We start from the raw sequence: 23,575 nt of genomic DNA on the forward strand, positions 1-23,575 counted from the left end.
CCCCATGTAATACGGGGGATGTGGTTGTAATAGCGGGACGGTTCTCCCTATTGTAAGAGATGCTCAGCAGGGTCACCCCATATCATTACCGTAAACTAATGATACTTCATACAAATAGTTACAGGATGAATTAAATGAAAGCTAAAAAAGTAAAAATCCCAGATCAGAGCAGAACAATGTGAGGGAGCGATCACAGGGGGAGAGCGAGTCACAGCTGCATGTCTGTTCTGCGAGAGTCACATGTAGATGGAGCGATGCTGTGAGACACAAAGATGGCTGCATGATCTGAGAAACTAAATCACTGATGTACATGCATCCATTAGAAATAATTGGTTATATAAAAAAATTAAAATCTTTTCCGATTTTCTTATTAAAAATATTAAACAATCAAAAAAACTATTTATTACCCACAGTGAGGCCATAAAAAAGCGCCAGAATAGGGGTTTGTTTTTCTTTATCTTGTCTCCCAAAAATAAGTTATATAAAAAGGTGATCAGAAAGATGTACCCCATAATGGTAATCGACAAAAAAATTTTAACCGTTATGGGTCTCAGAATATGGCAACGTAATTTTTTTTTTTTAGTTTTTTAAAAATGTATTTACATTTTAAAAACTGAAAACCATTAAAAACCTACATTAATTTGTTTTCACCGTAATCGCGCTGCCCCATTGAACGGAGATCATGTGTCATTTTTACTGGACTGTGAAAGCTGTAAAAAGTAAACCCACCAAAAATGGCGCAGTTGCATTTTTTTCCCCATTTCTCCCCACCTAAAATTTTTTGTTAAAGTTTTTCTGTACATTATAATAATAATCTTTATTTATATGGCACCTTCATATTCTGCAGCACTTATAATACAGAGGAAATAAAATAAAACAAGACCGCGGTTACATGTAGGTTATCAGTTGATGGAAACAATAGGGGTGAGGGTCCTGCTCCAAGGACATACTACAAATAATGGGGGGATACAGAAGGTAAAGGGGCTGGAGATGTGCACGGTATGGCGAGGTGGAGAGTGAGTGATGCTATACACATAGACAATGGTCAGGCAGTGTGGTGGCTGACTCGGTATGACTGCAGGGGGTGGTTGATGGCAGCTAGCAGAGATTGCAGTCAGTAGGTCAGGGAGCATGTTATCAGGAGGAGTACAGAGTGGTTTGGTTTAGGTGATATGGTATGCCTCCCTAAAGAGGTACGTTTTTAGAGCACGCCTGAAGTTTAGTTTGTCAATGATTACCCGGTAGTTTCGGTAGCACGTTCCAGAGGACTGGTGCTGTACTTTACATTAAATGGTATTAAAGCCAAATTAGAGGCCAGAGCGGTCAGATGCCGATCTCCTGGTATATCTCATCACGGGCCGAGAGATCAGCATCTGACTGCTGGCACTTACTGTATGAGGCCTGCAGGGAGGGGGTACTGTGTGTGGCACCATGGAGGGCATTATTACTAGCTGGAGTATTATGGATGGGGAGATTATGTAGAGATTTGGGAAATAAAGCCAAGAGGCTGAAAAACTGAGGTCAAATTGTGTAGAGACAAGTTGTAACCAGATCTGTGCGGGCAGAAAATGTCACCACAAGACCCAAACTCCTCACAGTTACCCATCCAGCAGCTAATAAATACACTATATACATATATACATCTCAGATGAACAGGATGAACGATGTATCCAGAAGATGGAGCCATTCATACTACAGAGATCACCGATCCATTCATCTCATGGGAATTCTGGGGGTCCAGAAGTTCTCTGGTAACATCAGGAGGATCTAGAAGGAAGCCGTTATATCATCAGTATGAGGGTCATACAGTATATTCTGGGGTCAGTAGCTGCAGGCAGAGGGGTCACTTACTAATCACAGCAGCAGATTAGGAGCATGCCGGCTGTACAGAACAATGGAGATCATTCCTGTTATAGTGACATTTCCACTAGATTAACCCCCACAGCTCCATTATTCCATCCACATTCCTTTGGGTTATGAAGGGTACAGTTTCTCCTTAGGCAGAGCACCTAGTGAGGAGACTTATAAGGCCACCCATGCTCCTCAGGGAAATTTATGCAAATAGAAAGATGGAACAATGCCTCTGCAGTGCCACCTACTGGAAGAAAGCATTCTTGCAAGTCAGTGTTAACTATTTTAATCCTGCATGTACATTTCCTGTAGTGGTCTTACAGATGTACTTCACCTGCTGCTCAACACTTGTAAAGTACAACACTGAATATAACGGCACCTGATTGATCGCCTCTTGGAGGATGTCCATTCCCTTCTGAGTGACCATCCATCTTCTTCATCTCTCCATCCTTGGACGCTGCCATGTTCTTCCGCTTATAACACTAATAACAGAGCAGATTACAGATCTTGTAGATTATGTCTCCCATAGGCCCCCTGTCTACGGCAGTTTATTCACTGGCAGTAAACTGCCGGCGAATCACGACGGCCGACGCTTCCTATAGCATTGCTATTGAAAGCGCCGGCACCTGTTCACGATTGGAGAATCATTGCGATTCTCCACTCGCGGCGGGCAATTTGCAGAATTCTGTGAATTGCCGCACTTCTCCGCGGTCAGCCTATCTATCAGATAGGGCTGAGCGGCAGAGATTCGCCGGCGGCTCCTGCTCCCGGGCGGCGGCTCCCGAGGCAGAGCTTCGCCGCAGGATACCGCATCGCCTGTGGACAGCCGGCCTTAGAGTTTTCTGTCATATAATAATCTTATATTTATATGTAGAAGATAAAATCCCCCAAAACGGACTTACAAGAAAGATCCCAGCGGAGAGAAGTATCACTACAGCCGGAGCAGCGGCTACAAGGGAGAGTCGTAATGTGAGAGACAGAGGACCTGCAGGAACATGAATGACACAAATCAGAGAGGGTGCGACCTGCAGAAATACACCGGTATACCCACAGCCATATACATATATGATATATGATGATACAGTGTATATGCCTGTGGGTGATATAATATCCAGTGTGCCAGTCTATAGTCTGAGATAATACAATATACTTAACAGTGTTTATGTGCTAAACAGTATATACAATATCCATTTAATAATATAAAATGTATCAGTGTATAATCTGGGTGATTATACAGGCATATACTGCATACTCATATACCACATATACAGTCAAACCTCTAGTTTAATTGTCTTCTAGTTTAGCCAGTTTCTAGTTTCACAGATTTTTTTGAGCCACAATTTCGCCTCTAGTTTCACTGGCTGCTTCTAGTTTCATTGACGGCCGCCGGCCCTTGTGGCCTCGCTACTGATGCGGCCCATATGATCTCCAGCTCAACGTTTCCTCCTCCTGATGCTGAAACGCTGCCCACCCTACTCCTGCATCGCTGTGGGCACTAGTAAAACAGTACTGTAGTGTAATGTAAGTGGCCATGTTTACCCAGATAAGACCGTGATCTCGCCTACAGTCCTATGTAACACTACAGATAGCACACAGTGATAACACTGAGGATAGATAATAATGCCACAAGCAGTCCTATGTCACAACACAGAGAACACAGTGATAACGCTAAGGACATATGTAGTAGATATGACCTGCAGTCCTATGTAACAGCACAGAGAACACAGTGATAACGCTGACGACAGATAATGATGTCACCTGCAGTCCCATGTAACACCACAGATAACACTGAGCACAGATAATGATGTCACCTGCAGTCCTATGTAACACCAGAGATAAACACACAGTGATAACGCTGAGGACAAATAATGATGTCACCTGCAGTCCTATGTAACAGCACAGAGAACACAGTGATAATGCTGAGGATAGATAATAATGTCATCTGCAGTCCTATGTGACACCACAGATAACACAGTGATAATGTGGAGAACAGATAATGATGTCACCTGCAGTCCTACGCAATGACACAGAGAACACAGTGATAATGCTGAGGACAGATGATGTAGTAGATGTGACCTGCAGTCCTATGTAACAGCACAGATAAAACACATGTTCAATAACATGTTAAATGTTCATTTATTCTTTATAGAAGTTTTTTATATTCATTTGTTATTGTTTTGGTATTAAAACCCATATTTATTCTCTACTAAATGTGGTTTGGGGTGTTTTTTGGAATAACTTAATTGGATTTACATTGATTCCTATGAAAATAATTTCCTTGAGTTTCATTGGTTTAGCCGATTTGCTTTCGGACAGATTACCAACGAAACTAGAGGTTTGACTGTATCAGATCTTTGTGTGCTATAATATCTATATACTAATGTATGATGTACCAGTCTGTGCTCCGGGATACTACATTATATATAACAGGTCCTTGTAAGATCTCCTTCTCTGCTCTCCTCTAATCTGTTCATCACACAATTGTCTCCAGGATTTCTCCCGTGCTTCCCCCATACTCTGGGATTCGCTACCTCAACACATCAGACTCTCCACTACCTTGGAAAGCTGCAAGAAGAATCTGAAAACCTTCCTCTTCAGAACAGTCTACGAGCTCCGGTAACCCTGAGGCCACCACAACATGAGCAGCTTCTACCCTCCCCGGCCGTCTCCTTCCCCCCGTCTTGTAGGCTGTAAGCCCCCCGGGCAGCATCCTCTCCTGCTGTATCGTTTAGTTCATGTTCCCGTTTATCATATGTAATGTATTAACCCCCTGTTCTCATACATACAGCACCGGGAATTAATGGCACTTTATAATATATAATAATAATGGTGGATTACTGTGCTTGCCGTCTTGGGCCCGGAGCGAGGAGTGAGCGGGACCAGACTGTCACTAAACTGCGAACCGAAATTATATTCACGTCAACAAACTCAACGAGCGCCAGTGCTGTGACAGATGTAGCAGAGTCTAAGATGACTGGAGGCCCTTTTACTATTATTGTTCAGCCTTGATGCATTCACAACTGAATGATGAACTATAAACACATCCATCATTCACCTTCTGTATAAAAACTGGGCAGACTGACCCGTAGAAACAGCAAGTTATTAATTTATGAATGACGCCCGTTTACTATGAATGAAGGCGGGCTGTAACAATCCACACCCCATTCTGCCTCCATTTACTAGGAATGATCATTCCTGTATAAAAGCAGAGGAACAATAATCACTGACGACCTGTTAAGCATCTGCACCCCTCTGTAAGATCACCCTAAAGGGCCTTTTACACGGGATGATTATCATACTGATCGCTCAAAACCCTGCGCTCCCACGGGGTTTAGAACGATAATCGTCCCATGTAAAAGCATGCAGAAACTGAACGACGAACGCGAGGAGTGGGAGAGAGCCTTCTTACTGGGCCACAAGCTGTCCACGGCCTGCAGAGCACAAGAAAGGAATTATAACATAATAACGAGGTGCTACAGATGTCTAGCTATGATGCACCACTTTTTCCCCACGGTCTCTCCAGATTGCTGCAGGTGTGGTAGAGAGCTTGGAACCATGCTGCATATTTGGTGGAATTGTCCCAGCATTGTGCCCTTTTGGGGTATGGTGTTCTCCACTTACAAGGAAATTACCAAAAGTTCAATTACTCCTACCCCGCAGATAGCTCTCCTGTCTATGCTACCTGGTTCAATATCGGCTGTCAAGAAAGACCTACTGCGTTTCTTTTTAACAGCCGCACACTCAGTTATTCCTAGATATTGGAAAACTGAAAGGGTCCCGAAAACGGTGGAGTGGATACAGGAGGTTAATAAGTTGATGACTATGGAGGAGTTGGTGGCAGAGGAGAGAGATAATAGGGAGAAGTTTATATGTATTGGGAGTTCCTGGATGCACTTCCAGAAATCTCCGGAATGTAGGAGACTGATTGGAAGCTTGTAGAATGCAGGTTAGGACCGATCTTTATTCTTTTTATATGTCACACGAGCGATAATAACTTCACCTGGGTATAGACACATTTTTTTCTTCCATATATCATTATACTACATATTTTTCCTTTCCCACTGATGTCTGTATGGTGTGTGGATGAAAGTTTTCCCCCCACTTTTTTTCACTTCGCCTTCCTCTTTTAGAACAATCTAATTCTGGTAGTTGTACTAAGAGCTATGATTCACGGGAAAGCTTAAAAAATAGGGCTTAGATAAACTCAACTGTTGGGTCATTTGATAGACAGCAATGCTAATTAAGGGCTATTAGTATAATTAAGAATTATTACTTGTTGTTTAACTACCTGATTGTGTTCAGATATAATAGGTGGTTAATGAAAGATACATGTAATGATGATGATTGAAAATGTTTATTTACAGTTATGTAAAAGCTAAAATGCTTCAATAAAAACTGATTAAGCAGAAACTGAACGACAATCGTTCAGTTTAAGCATCCCTAAAAACTGAACCATACATCATTCATTGTAAACAGCAGCTATTCAGTACTGAACTGCCGCTGCTTACAGTGAATAGAGAGGGGCAGGGGAGAGCGAGGAGTGAAATCTCCTCCAGACCCCCTGCCTCCCTACTGGCCGCGCTGTGAGCGATCCAGTGTTACGCGCTGCTGGGTAACAGCATGGGAGCGAGTATACACAGGAACGAGTGTCAGGCACAGTTTGTCCAACACTCTTTCCATGTAAACGGGCCTTTAAGTTCCATTTACATGGGACGATTGTCAGGCAAACGATGCCCGACACTCGTCCCTGTGTGTCCGCGCTCCAGTGCTGTCACACGGGAGCTAGCAGAGGTGTCTCGCTCTCAGAGCGGCCAGCAGGGGGGCGGGGCTGTGCAGGAGATTTCTCTCCTCTTGCTCCCCTGCCTGTCTCCATTGATATAACCCAGCGGCCGTTCACTACTGAATGGCCGCTATTTACACTGAACGATGAGCTCATCGCTGCGTATTCTTTCATGCAACCGAAAATCAAACATATGTGAATAAATCCATGAAAATCAATGAGTTTTATTCACTGCATATTACGGTGCGTATTTACGCCCCTGTGAATGAGCCCTACGGGTACGTGTGCGCAAGCCGGCTATAGGCGAAAGAAAAAGAAAATTTGCTGACATACATTCCCATGTAAGAGCGGGACCCAATAGGGTACAAAGTGAGCAATCAGTCATTAGTCACTAGTAAATTCATTTCAGCTCACTGAAACAAAGCGACTAATGTGCAACTTTTTGCTCAGTGTGAACAGGCAGCCATCTTTGCGGGACTACAGGTTCACAGCAGATGGATATGTGAAAACACAGGAGCGATACTTGTTGGCATGGCTGTCAGACACTAAAACCCCCAACAGTCTTCTTGTGTACAAGTACCCCAACTCTATCATTACCTGAGTCTTACCCTCATCTATCCTTGTGCTGACCCTAACACCAGACATCCTAATGGAAACTCTACATGATACACTGACCCTAACAATCAATGAGAGGAAACTACAACCCAGAGGCAAGAAAACTAGAACCACAAAACAATACTTTTACCAACAGGGAATAGCAAACAGCAAACTAACAGGCTAAAGCTTCTTTCACATCTGTGTTGGAGGTTCTCTTTGGAATCCTCATTGCAGATTTCTGACAAAATGCAGAATGAAATAGCATAACTTGTGAAATGCAGGAGGGCAAAACGGAAGCCAAAAGTACACCAATAGAGCCAATGAGGTCCATTTAATTCTGTCATAGAACAAATCCATTTGTCCAAGGAATCAGTTTTCTCTAGTTCTTACACCCATACATGATAATCCTAATCACAGCACTCCATATTAATACTCTCCAGGCAACATGCAGATTGGCCTATTGAATCCCCTGGTGCATTAGCAAAACTTACTGCGTGGACCCTCAAACTAATAAATTTAAAATATAACTTTTATTCGCAATACTTAAAATAAAGAACACACATACATATATCATATAAGATGAGGACGTATCAGAAAAAAAAAAAAAAAAATTCTGATCGATGCCACTTGTAAGGAAAATGAAAAAAACGGCGGCATGTCAGTCCTGGTGGTGGCTGCCGTTTTTTTCATTTTCCTTATTTATTTTGTTTTTGTCTCCTTACTGATGATATTAGCATCGAATGGGGATACTCTATTCTGCCTAGAGCTTTAGTATTGTCTGGTTGTGATATCTATATCTAATTTAACCCTAGCTGGTATCCCTTTTTTTGCAACAAAAACGGCATTATATTGACTAGGAACCATATTTATGGTCTCAAATTACCTAGAAGAGTAGATTTTTATTTTAATTCTCTTTATTATTGCTGAGGGATAACAGATACGTTATCTTCTGAAGATTTTGTCTTTTTTGAAGCCACTACCCAGCTATATTGTGTTTTGCTGGTATTTATTTATTACAGCCATTATCCGGTTTTACGATTTTTTTGCTGGAATTGTTCTATTTGAACCCCTGAGGAACCCACTTTTTGTGGGGGAAACGCGTAGGGTTTTTACCATCGCTCAGGTTTTCCGTGATGTCGTCCCTAACTATTAGGGTGCGTTCACACGAGCGTAGGCGTATTTACGTGCGTACGAGCGCAGCGTATAATCGCCGGAAAGAACGTTTTTCGCCGATCACGACCAGAGCTAGAAAGCGTATTTTCGTTTGTTCCTACTTTTCAAACGGTCTTTTCGGCCATTGAATATGCGTTGGCGCGTATTTCGGTCGCATATGTTCCGTTTTTTTTCGGGTTGCCGTTTTTACGCGCCGTAAAATCGCCCGTGCGAACGTATACTTTGGAAACCAATGCCTCAGATGGTCACGTTTATACGATTGGGCGCAAAAACGCGCCGTTTATGCGCTTGTGTGAACGCACCCTCAGGATGACACCTGAGCAACAACATTAATTACCTGTCTGTAAATCCCAGGACAAAGATTACATAATAGTTGAGTGCAAATTTTTGTCATTCGACCTGGCTGGTCTTTATTTCCTTGAAAAAAGTGGCATCAGGTCATACTATTGCTCAGGCATTGGCAAGGTCACCCCTTATTATTAGGATGACACCTGTGCAATAATTTGTCTCCATCTTATTGACTCAGGACCATCATTACAGAACAGTTGAGTGCAAAGAAAAACTTTTTCGCTACCACACTTGATTGGTCCACACCCACTTATAAGTGGCATTGATCAGAATTTATATATTTTTTTTCCTGATACGTCTTCATCTTATATGATATATGTATGTGTGTTTGTTCTTCTTTATTTTAAGTATTGCGAATAAAAGTTATATTTTAAATTTATTAGTTTGATTGTCCCCGCAGTAAGTTTTGCTAAATCTTTTCTCTGGACTGATACTGCCTCTGAGAAATCCCTGGTGCATTAGAGTGGATGGACGCCCGGAAGTTCACCTTCTCCCTTATATAACTAGTTATGACCGCCAGACAAGACTCTGGGACATCATCATATCGTGTCCCCCATTAATAAGACAATTGCTTCCATTACACACAGATATTACGAGTACCGTTCTCTGATGAGCTGCTGCTCTGTCCTCCATGTTCCTCCGAGTGGCTATTTCTCTCCACATGTCTGGTGGTCTTCCAACACTGGTAATATAAGACGTATTACAGGTCATGTGACTGCATAGTATGCGGAAGTCACAGGTCATGATGACTCTACACTGTAGTCCTGCCATTAGTGACCCCTCTGCCCCTGTATAGTTCCTTATAAGGGTCTGTGAGGACATACAGAGATCACAAGTGTCAATCTAGTTCTCATAGAAACAAGGATAAGTCATCAATAAACCTAACCAAGAAAACCTCTCTAACGCCACAAGCAGTAAGCTTACATCCTGACTGAGGGGTATTTAACACAACAGGATATAAACTTACGCCATGTGGATGATGCAGGATCAGAAGCCGAGGCCGCACCATTTTACAGCAGGATCTGGATGTAACGGATAGCCGGCCTCCTTTTGTAACAGTGGGGTTGCGTAAGGACAGCGAACCCTGCTGTTAACCATCTATATGCCACAAAAAAGGTTCACAGAGGAAGGGCGCTTCCTCTGTGACATCATCGGACCCCCATGATGTAATCATGGAGGGCCAATGGGTTGATCATATTCACGGCTCCCTATAGATTCTACACCTTCTCTAGCACCTCGTTTAATCCATTCGGTACTAGGGTGTTTAATTTGAAGATCCAGCACATTTCTTTAGCACGTAGGCCATGGATTGATTTAGTATGTATATATTTCAACAGAGTAAACCTTAAAACAGAAAAATCACAATTATGATGCGTGCTAAAATGACGAGAGCCACTATGTTGAGGAAAACCTTTTTTGATGTTACTTCTATGTTTAGATATTCTTGTTCTTCCCACATATCGCTTATTACAGCGTGCAGCATGGTGTCTCTTGTCACTTTAGCACGCATCATAATTGTGACTTTTCACAATTATGAAATGTTTTATATACATTTTTGGATTGGATTGGAATCAGAATAAAAGTATCTCTTTGTATGTTATGGAGGATATCCGATGGTCTTTCTCTGTGGAGTGCGGAGTCTTTTTTATTACACCGGTTTATAGGAAGTAATGGCAGTTGTGGAAACCACATGGCACAAGCCATCGGACTATTTCTGTAATTCTGGCCACTGATGGTTACGGCATACAGATGAATATTTCCATCTTGACCATCATGGGTTTAGGAGGCAATACTACTTTTTTTTTTTTCAAAGGAATTTTATTTAGCCAGAAATTAACAAGCATATAAACACGTAAACACGGATAGCTGTCACCGCAGGTGTCAGATTCAGCAGATAGTACATATCATGAGAAACAGGGTAGAGATAACCTTTGCCTGCGTACATATACATATTTCTTCTTGGCATGCTATACCTGGCTAGTACTTTTATTTCTTTCGCCCCCCCCCCCTTTAAACTCTTAACTTTATCAGTTATTGCTAAACAGTAGTTTAACCTTGAATAAATCAGCTGTGATCAATCAGGAAGAAGAGAAAAAAAATAAAATTAAAAAAAAAAAAAAAACCCAAAAAACCCCCCCAAAACCTTAAACTTAGCCCCCCCCAACCCCTTGGCGCGACTCTCTTAAGAGCAACTGTGGGAATAGAGGAGAAAAAAAATTAGTTTTCTGAGCATAGGGTTTTTATCGTAGAAAGCAGATTTAGCAGATGTCTCTCTTTTTTTATCCTCCTTCTCTCTCCCTCACTCCCCCCCTACCGCCTGGCCTGGCTCTCCCGACGCGGTCACGGGGCAACTCACCCAGCTATCCCAAATCTTGTCGAATTTTTCAGGGCACCCCCTGGCCATGTATGTCAATTTGTACATTGGGATTTCAGCATTAACGACCCGGATCCATGCGCTCCTAGTCGGCCTCCCAGGGTGTTTCCAATTAAGTAGGATCACTTTTTTGCATAGAAGAGTAACAACTTGTATAATGTACGTGTTGCTGCCGCCACCGGCAGGTCTCCCACAAGCCCAAAGAGGCACGTTCCAGGATGCATGATCCTCGGTGCCCCTAGATGTGTTTCCATGAAGACAAGCACGTCTCTCCAGTATTCCTGTAGGACCGCGCACTCCCAGAACACATGCATGACCGTCCCATCCGCCACCAAACATCGTGGGCACGTTGCAGTAGGGAGCAGGCCCATGGTGCACAACCTGGAGGGGGTATAATATATGCGGTGCAGAAATTTAACTTGGATGAGCTTGTCTCTAGCGCTAACCAGGGGGGGACCAGAGCCACCCAGTATATCCTCGTCCTCCCCTGAGGTCAGGTCAGGAATATCTCCCTCCCATCTCTGTACGGCCCTTTCGCCTAGCGGGGCCAAGCACCGCACCGTGTGGGCATAAAAACTCGACAGCGGTTTGACAAGATTGCACGTCTGCGCCAGGCTCTCCAGCCGTGTCATGGATAGTGGGACAGACAAACCTCCAAACTGAGCCCCGGCTACATCTCGCAATTGATAGTACCTAAAGTAGGAGTTTTCAGGCAGGCCGTGGGCAACCCGTAGCTGCATAAAGGTGCAAAACTTGCCCTCGCTGACTATGTCAGAGAGGACATTGACGCCCCGGCGTCTCCAAAAGGCGGACTCCGGGAAGCGCTGGAAGTGTGGCAGTTTGGGGTTATTCCAGAGGGGAGTGTGTGGGGATCGCGCAGTCTCCTCTGTAGTGGACAGTCTCGTGACCCGTTGCCAGGTCTCCAGTGTCACCAGCATGGGAGTAGGCAGAGGGGCGATTGAGGATGAGGGGCCGCTCAATAGCAGTCCCCGTAGGTTCTGAGCAGGGTCCACCATTCTACGTTCCAGGCCCACCGCCGGGTTGCAATTTGACGAGCATATCCACCATCCCGCGTATACCAATTGGCTGGCCAGGTAGTAGTAATAGAAGTGCGGTAGGGCCAGTCCCCCTCCACTCGATGGGAGGCACAGAGTCTCCAATTTAATCCTGGGTGCAGTGCCCCTCCACAGTATGCGCAGTACGATCCCACGGAGCTTAGTGAAGAATTTTTTAGGGACTAACATAGGAGAATTATGCAGTATATACAGGAATTTTGGTAGCAATTTCATTTTTAGCAGGTTTATTCTGCCCACCAGCGTGAGTGGGAGAGAGGCCCAGCGTGTCGCTGCCTCCCCGGCCCATGCCAAGAGGGGGACCAGGTTGGAGTTGTAAAAGGCGGACAGTTCTGCTGAGACCTTTACTCCCAGGTAGGTGGTCTGGGTTGTCCAGCTCAGCGGGGCGGGCAGAGGGAGCTCGGCGGCCGCAGGGTCCACCGCCAGTAAGTGAGTCTTGTCCCAGTTGACCTTAACGCCAGAGTGTGCGCCGAATGCGTCGAATATAATCAGGGCTGCGTCTAGAGACGCCTCCGGGTCTTGGAGGAAGAGTAGGGTGTCATCTGCATAGAGCGCTATGCGCTCTTCGTAGTTGTTCAGTTTAAATCCCTTCACTGTTGGTGACGTTCGGATTTGGATCGCAAGAGGCTCTATGGCGAGGGCAAACAAGGCGGGGGACAGAGGGCAGCCCTGTCTTGTGCCTCTGCTCAGGGAGAATTGGGCAGAGACATGTGTATTAGTTTTAATGTTGGCCACCGGGGAGTCGTACAAGATCTCGATCCATTTAATAAAAGTTGGCCCGAATCCGAACCGCCGCATCACCGCCCATAGGTACTTCCACTCTACTGAGTCGAAGGCCTTTGCCTGATCTATGAATACCAGGGTGCGCCTCCCGCAGTTAGTGTGCTTGTACGACAAGTGGTTAAAGAGCCTCCTCAGGTTCATGTCCGTACTTTTGCCAGGCATGAAGCCGGACTGGTCCGCGTGTATGATCTCTTTTAGTACAGAGTTTATACGCGTCGCCAGTATTTTTGCGAGTATTTTTACATCGTTGTTAAGAAGGGAGATGGGACGGTAAGAGCCGCAGTCCGTGGGATCCTTTCCGGTTTTAGGGATCATTATTATAAGAGCTTTACGCATTGTGTCCGGTAGCGCCCCTTCCCGCAAAATAGAATTATATAGTGTGAGGAGTCGCGGGGCCAGGATTTCCACATTTTTTTTATACCACTCCCCGGGGAGCCCATCCACGCCCGGTGATTTCCTATTGGGGAGTGCCTTAATAGCCTCAGTTATTTCTTCTATACTTAGATCCCCATCCAGGTGGGCCGCGCTGTCTCCACTCAGTGTGGGGAAGGGAATGCCATCCAGGTACGCCAGGAGCTGCGCTTCAGTATAGCTCAGTCTGGAGGTGTACAAATCTCCATAGAATTGGGCAAACGTTTGATTAATTAGTTTGGGATCATTTAATAGAATACCCGTGCCGTTCCGCACCGCCGTAATTGGTGGCAGTGTCTGATCCTCTCTAGCCAAGTAGGCCAGTAAGTGGCCGTTCTTGTCTCCCTGATCAAAAATCCGGTGGCGGGAATACAGGAGTTTCTTCTTGGTGTATTCGATAAGCAGTAGTTTGTATTCCCGTCGCAGGGCACCCAGAATTGTAGTAGTTTCCGAGGAGGGGTCTGCTATGTGCCTTGCCTCTGCTAAATCAAGGCGCCTTTCCAGGTCCAAGCGGCGGGCTCCCAGGGATCTTCTATGCTCGGCAATAGCCAAGGTAAAGGATCCCCTGGTGAAGGCTTTAAATGCGTCCCATACCACCAGCTCCGAGGCCGTCCCCTCATTGACTTCCCAGTACATTTCAGCCTCTTGTTCTACATACTCATGCACTTCTCTCTGTTCCAGCCACAGCGGACTCAGTCTCCACACAGGGCGACTGCCCCCAACCCCAAGGTCAAGAACTAATTGGAGCGGAGAGTGATCTGAAATGCCTCTGGGTAGATAGGATATATCCCGAACCATAGGGAGGCAGTCCGGGGAGCCAAAACAGAGATCAATGCGCGAGAAGGCATTGTAGGTCGGAGTGTGGCATGAGTAGGCTCTGTCATGTGGATGTCGCGTGCGCCATATTTCCTGCATTGAGTAGGAGTCGGCCCACCCAGGCAGCCGAGCCTGTGTGGAGGCGGCTGGGGTGAGACGGTCCCGCACCGGGTCCAAAATCAGGTTGAAGTCTCCCATGATTACTATCAGGGCCGCCTCAAGGAGGACCACTCGTGCCATCACCTCGTGAAGTATTTCAATGTTAGCAGGTGGTGGCAGGTAAACATTTACTATCGTGAGGAGACGGCCATGGAAGGTTCCCTGTAGGATCAGGTAGCGCCCCCCAGGATCTATGTGTATTTGGCGGAAGGCAAACTGGGCTGATTTGGCCACCAGTATACTGACTCCTCGAGCGTAGTTGGAGTAAGTCGCGTGATACGCTGAGCCAATTGTTGCTCGTTTAAGCGCCAGTGTCTTTGAGCCCCTGAGGTGTGTTTCTTGAAGTAGTATCATGTGGGGGGAGTGGGTTTTAAGGAAGTCAAAAACCAATGCTCTTTTAACTTTAGAATTTAGTCCCCTGACATTCCAGGAGACCAGTTTTAAGTATGTGCTAGCCATTTTCAAGGGGGTAGCCATTGTTCCCATGAGTTCTTATAAAGCATCCGAAAGAGAGTCGCGCCAAAAACAACAACAAATAGAAAATTACAAAGCAATTCACATTTACCAGCCTCAAACCAATCCCTCCCCTCCCACCCTACCCATCCCCCCGAACTTCGGACAGGTTTCGATCCCATAACTCACAACTTTGTAGGGGGCGTGAGACCTAGCCCCAATCGAGAATCACCAACAGACTATAACAGAAAAATGTAGAACAGTAATAGCAGTTACGAGCATGAAAATAAAGTCCCCCTGTGAAGAAACAGAGACAGGGTTGTGTGATTGTGGGCCGCGTCAGTGTGGGCTATAGGTACTCGGCACGGGCCGCGGGCGCTGCGTAGGCCCTCAGTCCAGTCGGGCCCCCACAGTCCAAATAAAGAGAGAGAAAAAAAGGGGCAACTTTAACGCAGCCCACATCGTTTTGCATTTTCATCATCTTCAGCTGCCGGCCATCTTATCTAGAGTGGAGGGAGGGGGGGGGGGGGTGGGAACGGGAAATGAGAGGGGGGAAAGGGGGGGGGGAGAGAGGAAAAAAAAAAGGGCGGGGGGGGGGGGAGTGGGAGAAAGGTGGGTGCCACCCTCCACCATTATGCCGCAATAATTCTGAGAAAGCAATGAACGGCCAGCCGCATCAAATGCGCATTTGTGAAAGTCTCACGGTGTAGGTTAATTTTGTTCGAGCCAGTTTAGGACATCCTCTGGGTTTTCAAAGAAGTGGGAACGGTTATCCTTGATCACCTTTAGTCTGGCGGGGTATAACATGGCGTAGATAAGTTGTTTTGAGCGCAGCATTTTCTTTGCCTCTACAAATTTTTGGCGCTTTTGCTGCACCTCTAAAGGAGAAGTCCGGAAAGATACGGATTGTTTGTCCGTCAACCCTTATCGTGTCTCTCTCGCGGTTGAGCGCCAGGATTTTGTCTCTGTCCCTATAGTTAAGCAGTTTTGCAATGAAGGTGCGTGGAGGGCCTCCGGGCGGCGGGGCTCTTGATGGAATGCGATGTGCTCTCTCGACGCAGAATAGGGGTGACAGAGAGTTGGGGCCGTACTCCTGTTTGAGGAGCGATTCCAGGAAATCACAGGGATCTCTGCCCTCAGCGCCCTCCGGTAGTCCTATGAATCTCAGATTGCATCTGCGCAGGCGGTTCTCCATATCATCCATTTTTCTCCCCTGCGCCGTGATGTTAGAGTTGAGGGTGCGCACTTGATCTGAGAGTGGTGTAACAGAGTCCTCTAAGTTGGAGACTCGCATCTCAACTTCTGTTGTACGCTCTCTCAGCGTTTGGACGTCCGCTCGCAGCAGACCAAAGTCCGACTGTAGTGCGTCGATTTTTTCTGTGAGGGCAGAGCGCGACTCTGTAATCGCTTTCAGCACATCGGCGATAGTTGGGCCAGATGCGGGAGGTGAAGCTGGTGCTGTTGCCTCAGGGGGCGTACTTTGCGGGCTGGGTGGCGCGTTAGGTCGGGAGTCCGTTGAGGTGCTGGGCCGTGAATATTGCTGCAGCTTGCTAGTTATTTTGGCTTGCTTGGTGGGCGCCATCTTGTCAAAGGATAGTAGTAGGGGATGTCCACCGGTCTGAACTTATAAATGTCACAGGGGGGGATTCATGCGCAGTTTAAACTTTAATGCATAGCTGTTGGGGTGCAAACATAGTGTAGTAGCATTTATGCACCTTTAGCGCGACACTTGCAGGCGGCAGCTCCGGGCTTGGTTTCTGAGTGCGCATGAAGCAGTCGGCCGCAGTCTCTGGGTACCACGTGTGTTAAAAGGCGAGATACGCAGAAAGAGGGGGCCGCCAACCGCCTCCGCACCTCTCTGTTCAGGAGTAGAGTGCTCCCCTGAGGGAAAGTGGCTCCGTGCGCGGTGCTCCTCACTGTGTGCGTGGGTCTCCGCTGTGTTTCCCCTTCACTTCTTTCCCCCACGCCGCCCCCAATCTTTCTCCTCTTGCACCCCTTCTCTTCCCTCGTCTAGGTGGTGTCCGACTGGGGGGGAGGGGCAGAGGGGGCCCCTTAATATGTCTGCCTGTGCAAAGTGCTTACTGCACGGCAGGGAGCTCGCTCCAGGGGGTTTCAGTGCCCTCAGCGTGGTGCTACTGTCCAGTAGGGGTGGGGGAGCGCAGGGGGGGCCGCAGGGTCCGGTGGCCGCAGTCACGGCGTCACTCACCCAATCTGCTGTTTTGTGGGCCTGCCGTTCTCTTTCCTGCTCCTTCTGCCCGCTCCCCGGCTCTCCTCAGGTCCCAGCAGCTGCCCCCTCCCCTCTGCTGCTCCTCAGGGAGGGTTTGCCGTTGTCTTCCGCGGCCGGCCCTCACTTCCGGTCGGCCGCGTCTGTAAATTTAGGCCGGGGATGCGGCCGGAACTGCAGGCCTCAAAATCAAAAATTCAGCTAGAGACCCGCGGAGGGTCTCCTTCTGCAGGTCTCGGTCCGGAGGTGCCCAGGGTAATGATTTCGCCGCGGTGGAAGCCTCCAGGCGCGGCAAAAACTCTCCGGTATGTTCCTGCTGCCAGGAGCCCCGGTCTCTGCGTGCGCTCCCGTTGCCGGCTAGCCACGCCCCCCGGCAATACTACTTTAACCCCTTAAGGACACGGCCTATGTTGGCCATGAGGATGCAACAATTTTCATCTCCATTTTTCAAAAAACCATAACTTCTTTATTTTTCCGTCGACACGGCCGTATAAGGGGTTGTTTTTTGCGTGACAAACTGTAGTTTTAATTGATACCTGTTTTTTGTGTGCGTACATTTTATTGTATTTCTTTTATTTTTTTTTCTTCTTTTTCTTTGAGAGCAGTGGGAGAAAACATCAATTCTGCCATTTGTTTTTTAATTACTTTTTACAGCATTACTCATCTATATATAAAAACGAAAGTCCTCACTGACTGACTCACTCACTGACTGACTCGCCACTAATTCTCCAACTTCCCGATGTCGTAGAAACATGAAATTTGGCACAAGCATAGATTATCTCCAAAATAGGAAAAATAAAGTGGTCCCAACTCGATTATTCAATTCTAGCGCAAAAGAACTAGCGTCTAAATTTTACGTGCGTAATCTAATTCTCTCACTTCCCGATGCAACAAATAATTGCACAAATTTTTACTGCACAAATGTGAAATTTGCCATGACTGTTCTTTGCGTACTAAATATTGGAAATTTAAAGGGTTGCAACTTGATTATTCAATCCTATGCATAAAAGTAAGTGACCCCGTATGTAATGTAACTAATACCACTCATCTGTACTGCACAAACCTGAAATTTGGCATGACCATTCCTATGTTATGTAACTAATAACATATCTGTACCCTGCAATATATGAGACAGTTATCTTCTCAGCAAAACAAAATGCATTTAGAAATATGAGTATTTACTGACAGGAATAAAGCTGACTGTGGTATGTATTGGAAGGCTGTAAAGTACAAAAGGAAGTGGGCATGGACTGCTGGGATGGAGTATACCTTTAAGTATAACAAGGGGCTGCAACCTTCAGTCTGGGTAGGAAATTTAAATAAAAATGGGCGTTACCTTTCTGGGTAATAATGAGCAGTGTGTGCGTGAGGTGGCACATTCTGTGGGGTGACATTTTCACATACAGTCTGAAATAAATCTCCTATCTGCCTATACACTGAGGAAACGTCGCATGGTTACCTCTCAGTGGTGTTTCCTGGGTAACGCAAAGAACCATGCAAAATGGTGAACATATTTTTTTCCTCTAAAGTAACCACGACTTCATAAGATTTTCCGTGTGAACACCAGATAAACACCACTACCAAATTAACTCGGGTGAAGCCGGGTATATCAGCTAGTACAGCATAAATGACAAAACACATTTTTCTGCGAGTGCGATTATATTTTGTTTTATACTTGATAAAGACGCGGTTTGGGCGACGAAACGCGTAGCATTGGATTGGAATAAAAGTATCGCTTTGTGTGTTATGGAGGATATCCGATGATCATTCTCTGTGGAGCGCGGAGTCTTTTTTATTACACCAATATATTGCATCTTGGGTCTTCTAGCAATAGAAGGCAGGAATACTCGGCAGCTCTCCTCAATATCTTCAGGAAAAGGGGACGACAGGAGGATCCTACACATATATATTATATGCCTATCGGGATCTGGAGGTGCTAGTGGAGTTTCCTGGCCAGGAACCCCACTAGTCACCGGTAAGTCCCCTTTGTATTTTCTACTACATCCTCTTTACTATAAGGAGATGTGGAGCGCTGTCCTAGTTTTATGATATTAATTTCTAAAAGAGATACCCTTAATCCTGACCACCAATGGCCACGGCACACAGATGGATATTTCCATGTCAGCAATGGCTGACTGAGCAGGGAACATCCCTTTAACCTTTTCCCGCTCAATGACGTATAGGTACGTCATGAAGCGGCGGGGTATGTATGAAGAGAGGTTGCGGGGCAACCTCTCTTCATACAGTGCGGGTGTCAGCTGTGTATAACAGCTGACACCCGTGGGCAATAGCCGCTATTGGCCGCTCAGCCTATCGCGGCTATTAACCATTTAAATGCCTCTGTCAATTCTGACAGCGGAATTTAAATCCTCCGCACAGCCCCCCCGCGGTGAGATCGGGGGAGCCGTGCAGGTATCATGGCAGCCGGGGGCCTAATGAAAGGCCCCAGGGCTGACTTACCAGACTGCCTATCAAGCCATCCCCGTGGGGTGGCTTGATAGATTGCCTGTGAAAATTGCAGTATGACGTAATGCTATTGCATTACGTTATACTGCAGGAGCGATCAAAGCATCGCATGTTAAAGTCCCCCACAGGGACTTCAAAGTAAAGAGAAAAAAAAAATCAATAAAATTTTTTTAATTGTAAAAAAAAAGTTATAAAAGTTTATATCACCCCCCTCTTGCCATATCTATTATTAAAAAATCTAAATCATAAAATAAAAATATGTATTTGGTAGCGCCGCGTCCATAAAGGTCCGATCTATCAAAGTAGTGCATCATTTTTCCCACACGGTGAACGTCGTCCGAAAAAAAAAAAAAAGAACGCCAAAAATGCACTTTTTTAGTTACCCTCTCCCAGAAAAAACACAATAAAAAGCGATCAAAAAGTCGTATGTATTCCAAATTGGTACTATCGGAAATTACAGGACATCCCGCAAAAAATGAGCCCTTGCTCAACTACGTTGATGGAAAAATAAAAAAGTTATTGCGCGCACAAAATGACCGCAGAAAATAATAGAAAAAAAAAAAGAGTAGTATAGTAAAAAAAAAACTATACAAGTTTGGTATCGTAGTAATCGTACCGACCCATAGAATAAAGTTATCATGTCGCTTTTCTTGCAGTTTGTGCGCCGTAGAAACAAGACGCACTAAAAGATGGCGAAATGTCATTTTTTTTTCATTTTACTCTACTTAGAATTTTTTTTTAAGCTTTTCAGTACATTAAATAGCACCATTAAAAAATACAACTTGTCCCGCAAAAAAACAAGCCCTCGTACAGCGACGTCGATGGATAAATAAAGGAGTTACGATTTTTTTTGAAGGGGGGAGGAAAAAATGAAAATGGAAAAAGAAAAAGGGGCTGCATCATTAAGGGGTTAAAGGGAATCTGTCCTCAAGTATAAGCACCATAAACTAAGTTATAATCTACAGTTTAGGTGACGGGGGTTTAGGGCTCCTCTTCCTGCAGCGTCCCTTGCCAAAGTCAGCATGTGCACTCATTTGAGTAGGCTGTGCGCACGCACCTGTCAGAAATAAATGAGAATGTGCAGAATTAGGCTGAAGACAGTCAGACATTCTCTTCTCTGCGCTAAACGCAGTAAATAGAGCAGATAGTGCTCAAAAATCGCGTCATTAGAAAATGCCATGATCAATCGCATGTCTGCGAGGCCCCACTGAAATCAACGGCAGCCATATACTGCCATTACTGTAGTAAAAAGCACATGTGAGAGAGTGGCCTATAGCTTGCTGTGCCGACTTTGCCCGGAGACACAGCAGGAACAGACTCCGCGCCATACTTCAGAGTGTGTGTATTCTGTAATGCTGGAGCGTCCAAGCACCCTGAAACAGCTGTCTGTGCATGGTTTCTGGTTTGGTTTAATATTCCCAATCATTGAGGACTTGTTATAAGGTCACTTTGAATTAAAGGAACGCTGCCATCCAATAGATGGCGCTGTAGAGGTATTTTTCCCTCTTTCCTATTTGCATAAATTTCCCAGAGGAGCATTGTCTTACAAGTCTCCTTATGTAGCTTTTAGGTGTCCTCACACCCCTTCTGGGTGCTCTAATTGGGGACAGACTATAACTTCCCCCCGATCCACTCATCCCCTAGGTGTCCCCACACACTTTTTTGGGTGCGCTCCTTAAGGAGACACAACGCCGCTTCTGACCCTCAGAATAAAACATTCACACGGTTCTGAGCATCCCTGTAGGGTGATAGGTGATGTGTAGTGACCATCAAGGACAGCAGTGCTGATGATGGGGGGTCCCCTGAGTGACACAGAGACAAAGAGATTCTCACCTTTACTAACAGAACGATGGAAATCACCAAGGGTACAAATACCCCAGCAACAGCAGGTCGGAGCCGAGCGGACGGAGCATCTGAGGAGATAAGCACACAGGAGATCAGTTATAATCACCGTCTGTGTCCGGCCTACATATTTATAACAGGATGAGACAATTTAGGACATTTTGGGTGGAATTTATCAACAGTTTTAAGCAGCTTTCTGGAAATGGAAATTACAACCAATAATGGTGATATCAGTAACTACCGGAGACGGGGGTCCGGGATCTGAGGAAGTAACACACGGGGTCTCCGTTATAATCACAGCGTTATGGTGGGTTTTTTTTTTAACATAACTGGGGTGCAGCCCGATGTTAGTTTAGACTGCATGGACCCGCCGTACAGCTCTGAATGACAGGAGAGGCTCGCAGGGTGATAGAATCTGCAACAGATTGTCACTATATTTTCTATACAACAAAACAAAACTTTGGTGTGACCAGATCCAATATATAGAATCAGCAACCAATATCTCACATTATTGTGCCCTTCCTATGTATTGACTGCTGTCTGTGATGACAGAAAACTTTACAAAATGACACTTTTTGTAAATCTGCCCCATTATACAGCAGGTGAGCGTCACATAATATCCATGTCATATTATACAACATATCAGTCCAACCGTACTGTGATGATATAAAGAATCTAACAGGTCTGTGTGCGATATGTGAGGACTATAAAATCCCAGTAATAGCCTCTTACCTGTAATCTCCAGTACATGGGGTATAGAAGGTGTGAGGTCAGTATAATACCCAGTAATACCCTCTTACCTGTAATCTCCAGTACATGGGGTATAGAAGATGTGAGGTCAGTATAATACCCAGTAATACCCTCTTACCTGTAATCTCCACTACATGGGGTATAGAAGGTGTGAGGTCAGTATAATACCCAGTAATACCCTCTTACCTGTAATCTCTAGTACATGGCATATAGAAGATGTGAGGTCAGTATAATACCCCAGTAATACCCTCTTACCTGTAATCTCCAGTACATGGGGTATACGAGGTGTGGGGACAGTATAATACCCAGTAATACCCTCTTACCTGTAATCTCCAGTACATGGGGTATAAAAGGTGTGAGGTCAGTATAATACCCAGTAATACCCTCTTACCTGTAATCTCCACTACATGGGGTATAGAAGGTGAGAGGTCAGTATAATACCCAGTAATACCCTCTTACCTGTAATCTCCAGTACATGGGGTATAGAAGGTGTGAGGTCAGTATAATACCCAGTAATACCCTCTTACCTGTAATCTCCAGTACATGGGGTATCGAAGGTGTGAGGTCAGTATAATACCCAGTAATACCCTCTTACCTGTAATCTCCAGCAGGTGTTCCTGGGTCTCCTCACTGACTGGGTTGGTGATCCGGACACAGAGTCTCCTCCCGGCATCTTCTCTCTGGGCACTCGGGATAATCAGCGTCCCATTGTCATCTAACAGCCAGTATCTGTCAGGTAGACACCCCCCGTCCACCTCCCAGGTCACAGCTGTCTCCTCTCCAGAGAACTGGACGCTCACAGCAATGTCCTGACCGAGCCGGCTGGAGTTACTGGTTATGTTGGAGATGAGAACTGGATCTGGAAGTATCAGGAGAAGGTCGGTGACCATCAGATTTTCCATAGAGGACAATAGAGAAATGTCTCCTGTGAGCCACCAGCTCTTACCTAGTACAGTGATGTCTGTAGAGCGCCGGAAGCCTCCTGAACGGTTATGACGCCAGAGAACATACAGACAGGAGTCGTCTTTTCGGGCATCTGTCAGCCTCCAGCACCCGCTGCTTGTGTTTAGGTGGAGTCTAGGGTCCCAGTGATTATAAGACCACATATTATCACACCACAACTCCAGTAGTTTAGACTCTACAGCTCCACATTCTCTGTTTAGCTGCAGGACATCTCTTGTATGAGGACATCTCATGCTGCAGTCAGTTATGTCTGATCCTCTCCGCACATAGACTGAGGAGACGGATGACAGGATCTGGATGATGAGGACAACTGTGAAGACACAAATATGGAGACATCAGTCAATGGAGCAGAGTTCCTCCTCTCTGGAGACCTCCTTGTACATTTCCTCCAGGCTGCACTCAGTTTGCTCATTACTAAACCTTGGTTAAAGCAACATAACTGCCAAAAAGAATCCAAGGAGCAAAAGTAGTTCAACTTTATAAATCAGTGAAAGGATCCAAATATGTGAAAA

General features: G+C 45.6%; 1 protein-coding gene across 1 annotated transcript; it reads right to left on the minus strand.

Annotated features, from left to right (window-relative positions):
* Positions 1–760: 760 nt before the first annotated feature.
* LOC136625234 (uncharacterized) lies at positions 761–23,368 on the minus strand. The gene is made up of 7 exons (XM_066599281.1): positions 23,047–23,368; positions 22,696–22,959; positions 21,342–21,421; positions 9,350–9,431; positions 2,754–2,836; positions 2,231–2,333; positions 761–1,767 (listed from the first exon to the last, which is right to left on the minus strand). The coding sequence occupies exons 1-7, from the start codon at positions 23,294–23,296 to the stop codon at positions 1,688–1,690; spliced, it is 942 nt and encodes a 313-aa protein (XP_066455378.1). The 5' UTR covers positions 23,297–23,368; the 3' UTR covers positions 761–1,687.
* Positions 23,369–23,575: the final 207 nt, after the last annotated feature.

The sequence above is a fragment of the Eleutherodactylus coqui genome, chromosome 4 (assembly GCF_035609145.1).
Source record: "Eleutherodactylus coqui strain aEleCoq1 chromosome 4, aEleCoq1.hap1, whole genome shotgun sequence".
In the NCBI taxonomy this organism is placed as follows: domain Eukaryota; kingdom Metazoa; phylum Chordata; class Amphibia; order Anura; family Eleutherodactylidae; genus Eleutherodactylus; species Eleutherodactylus coqui.

What these genes read in the sequence shown, in the direction of transcription:
- LOC136625234 (XM_066599281.1), bottom strand. Translation starts at nt 23,296, where the DNA reads ATGAGATGTCCTCATACAAGAGATGTCCTGCAGCTAAACAGAGAATGT. An exon ending in CCATCGTTCTGTTAGTAAAG is followed by an intron (nt 9,432 to 21,341) that starts GTGAGAATCTCT and finishes TTATATTACCAG; the next exon opens with TGTTGGAAGACCACCAGACA. An exon ending in CAGCAGCTCATCAGAGAACG is followed by an intron (nt 2,837 to 9,349) that starts GTACTCGTAATA and finishes ATGTTCCTGCAG; the next exon opens with GTCCTCTGTCTCTCACATTA.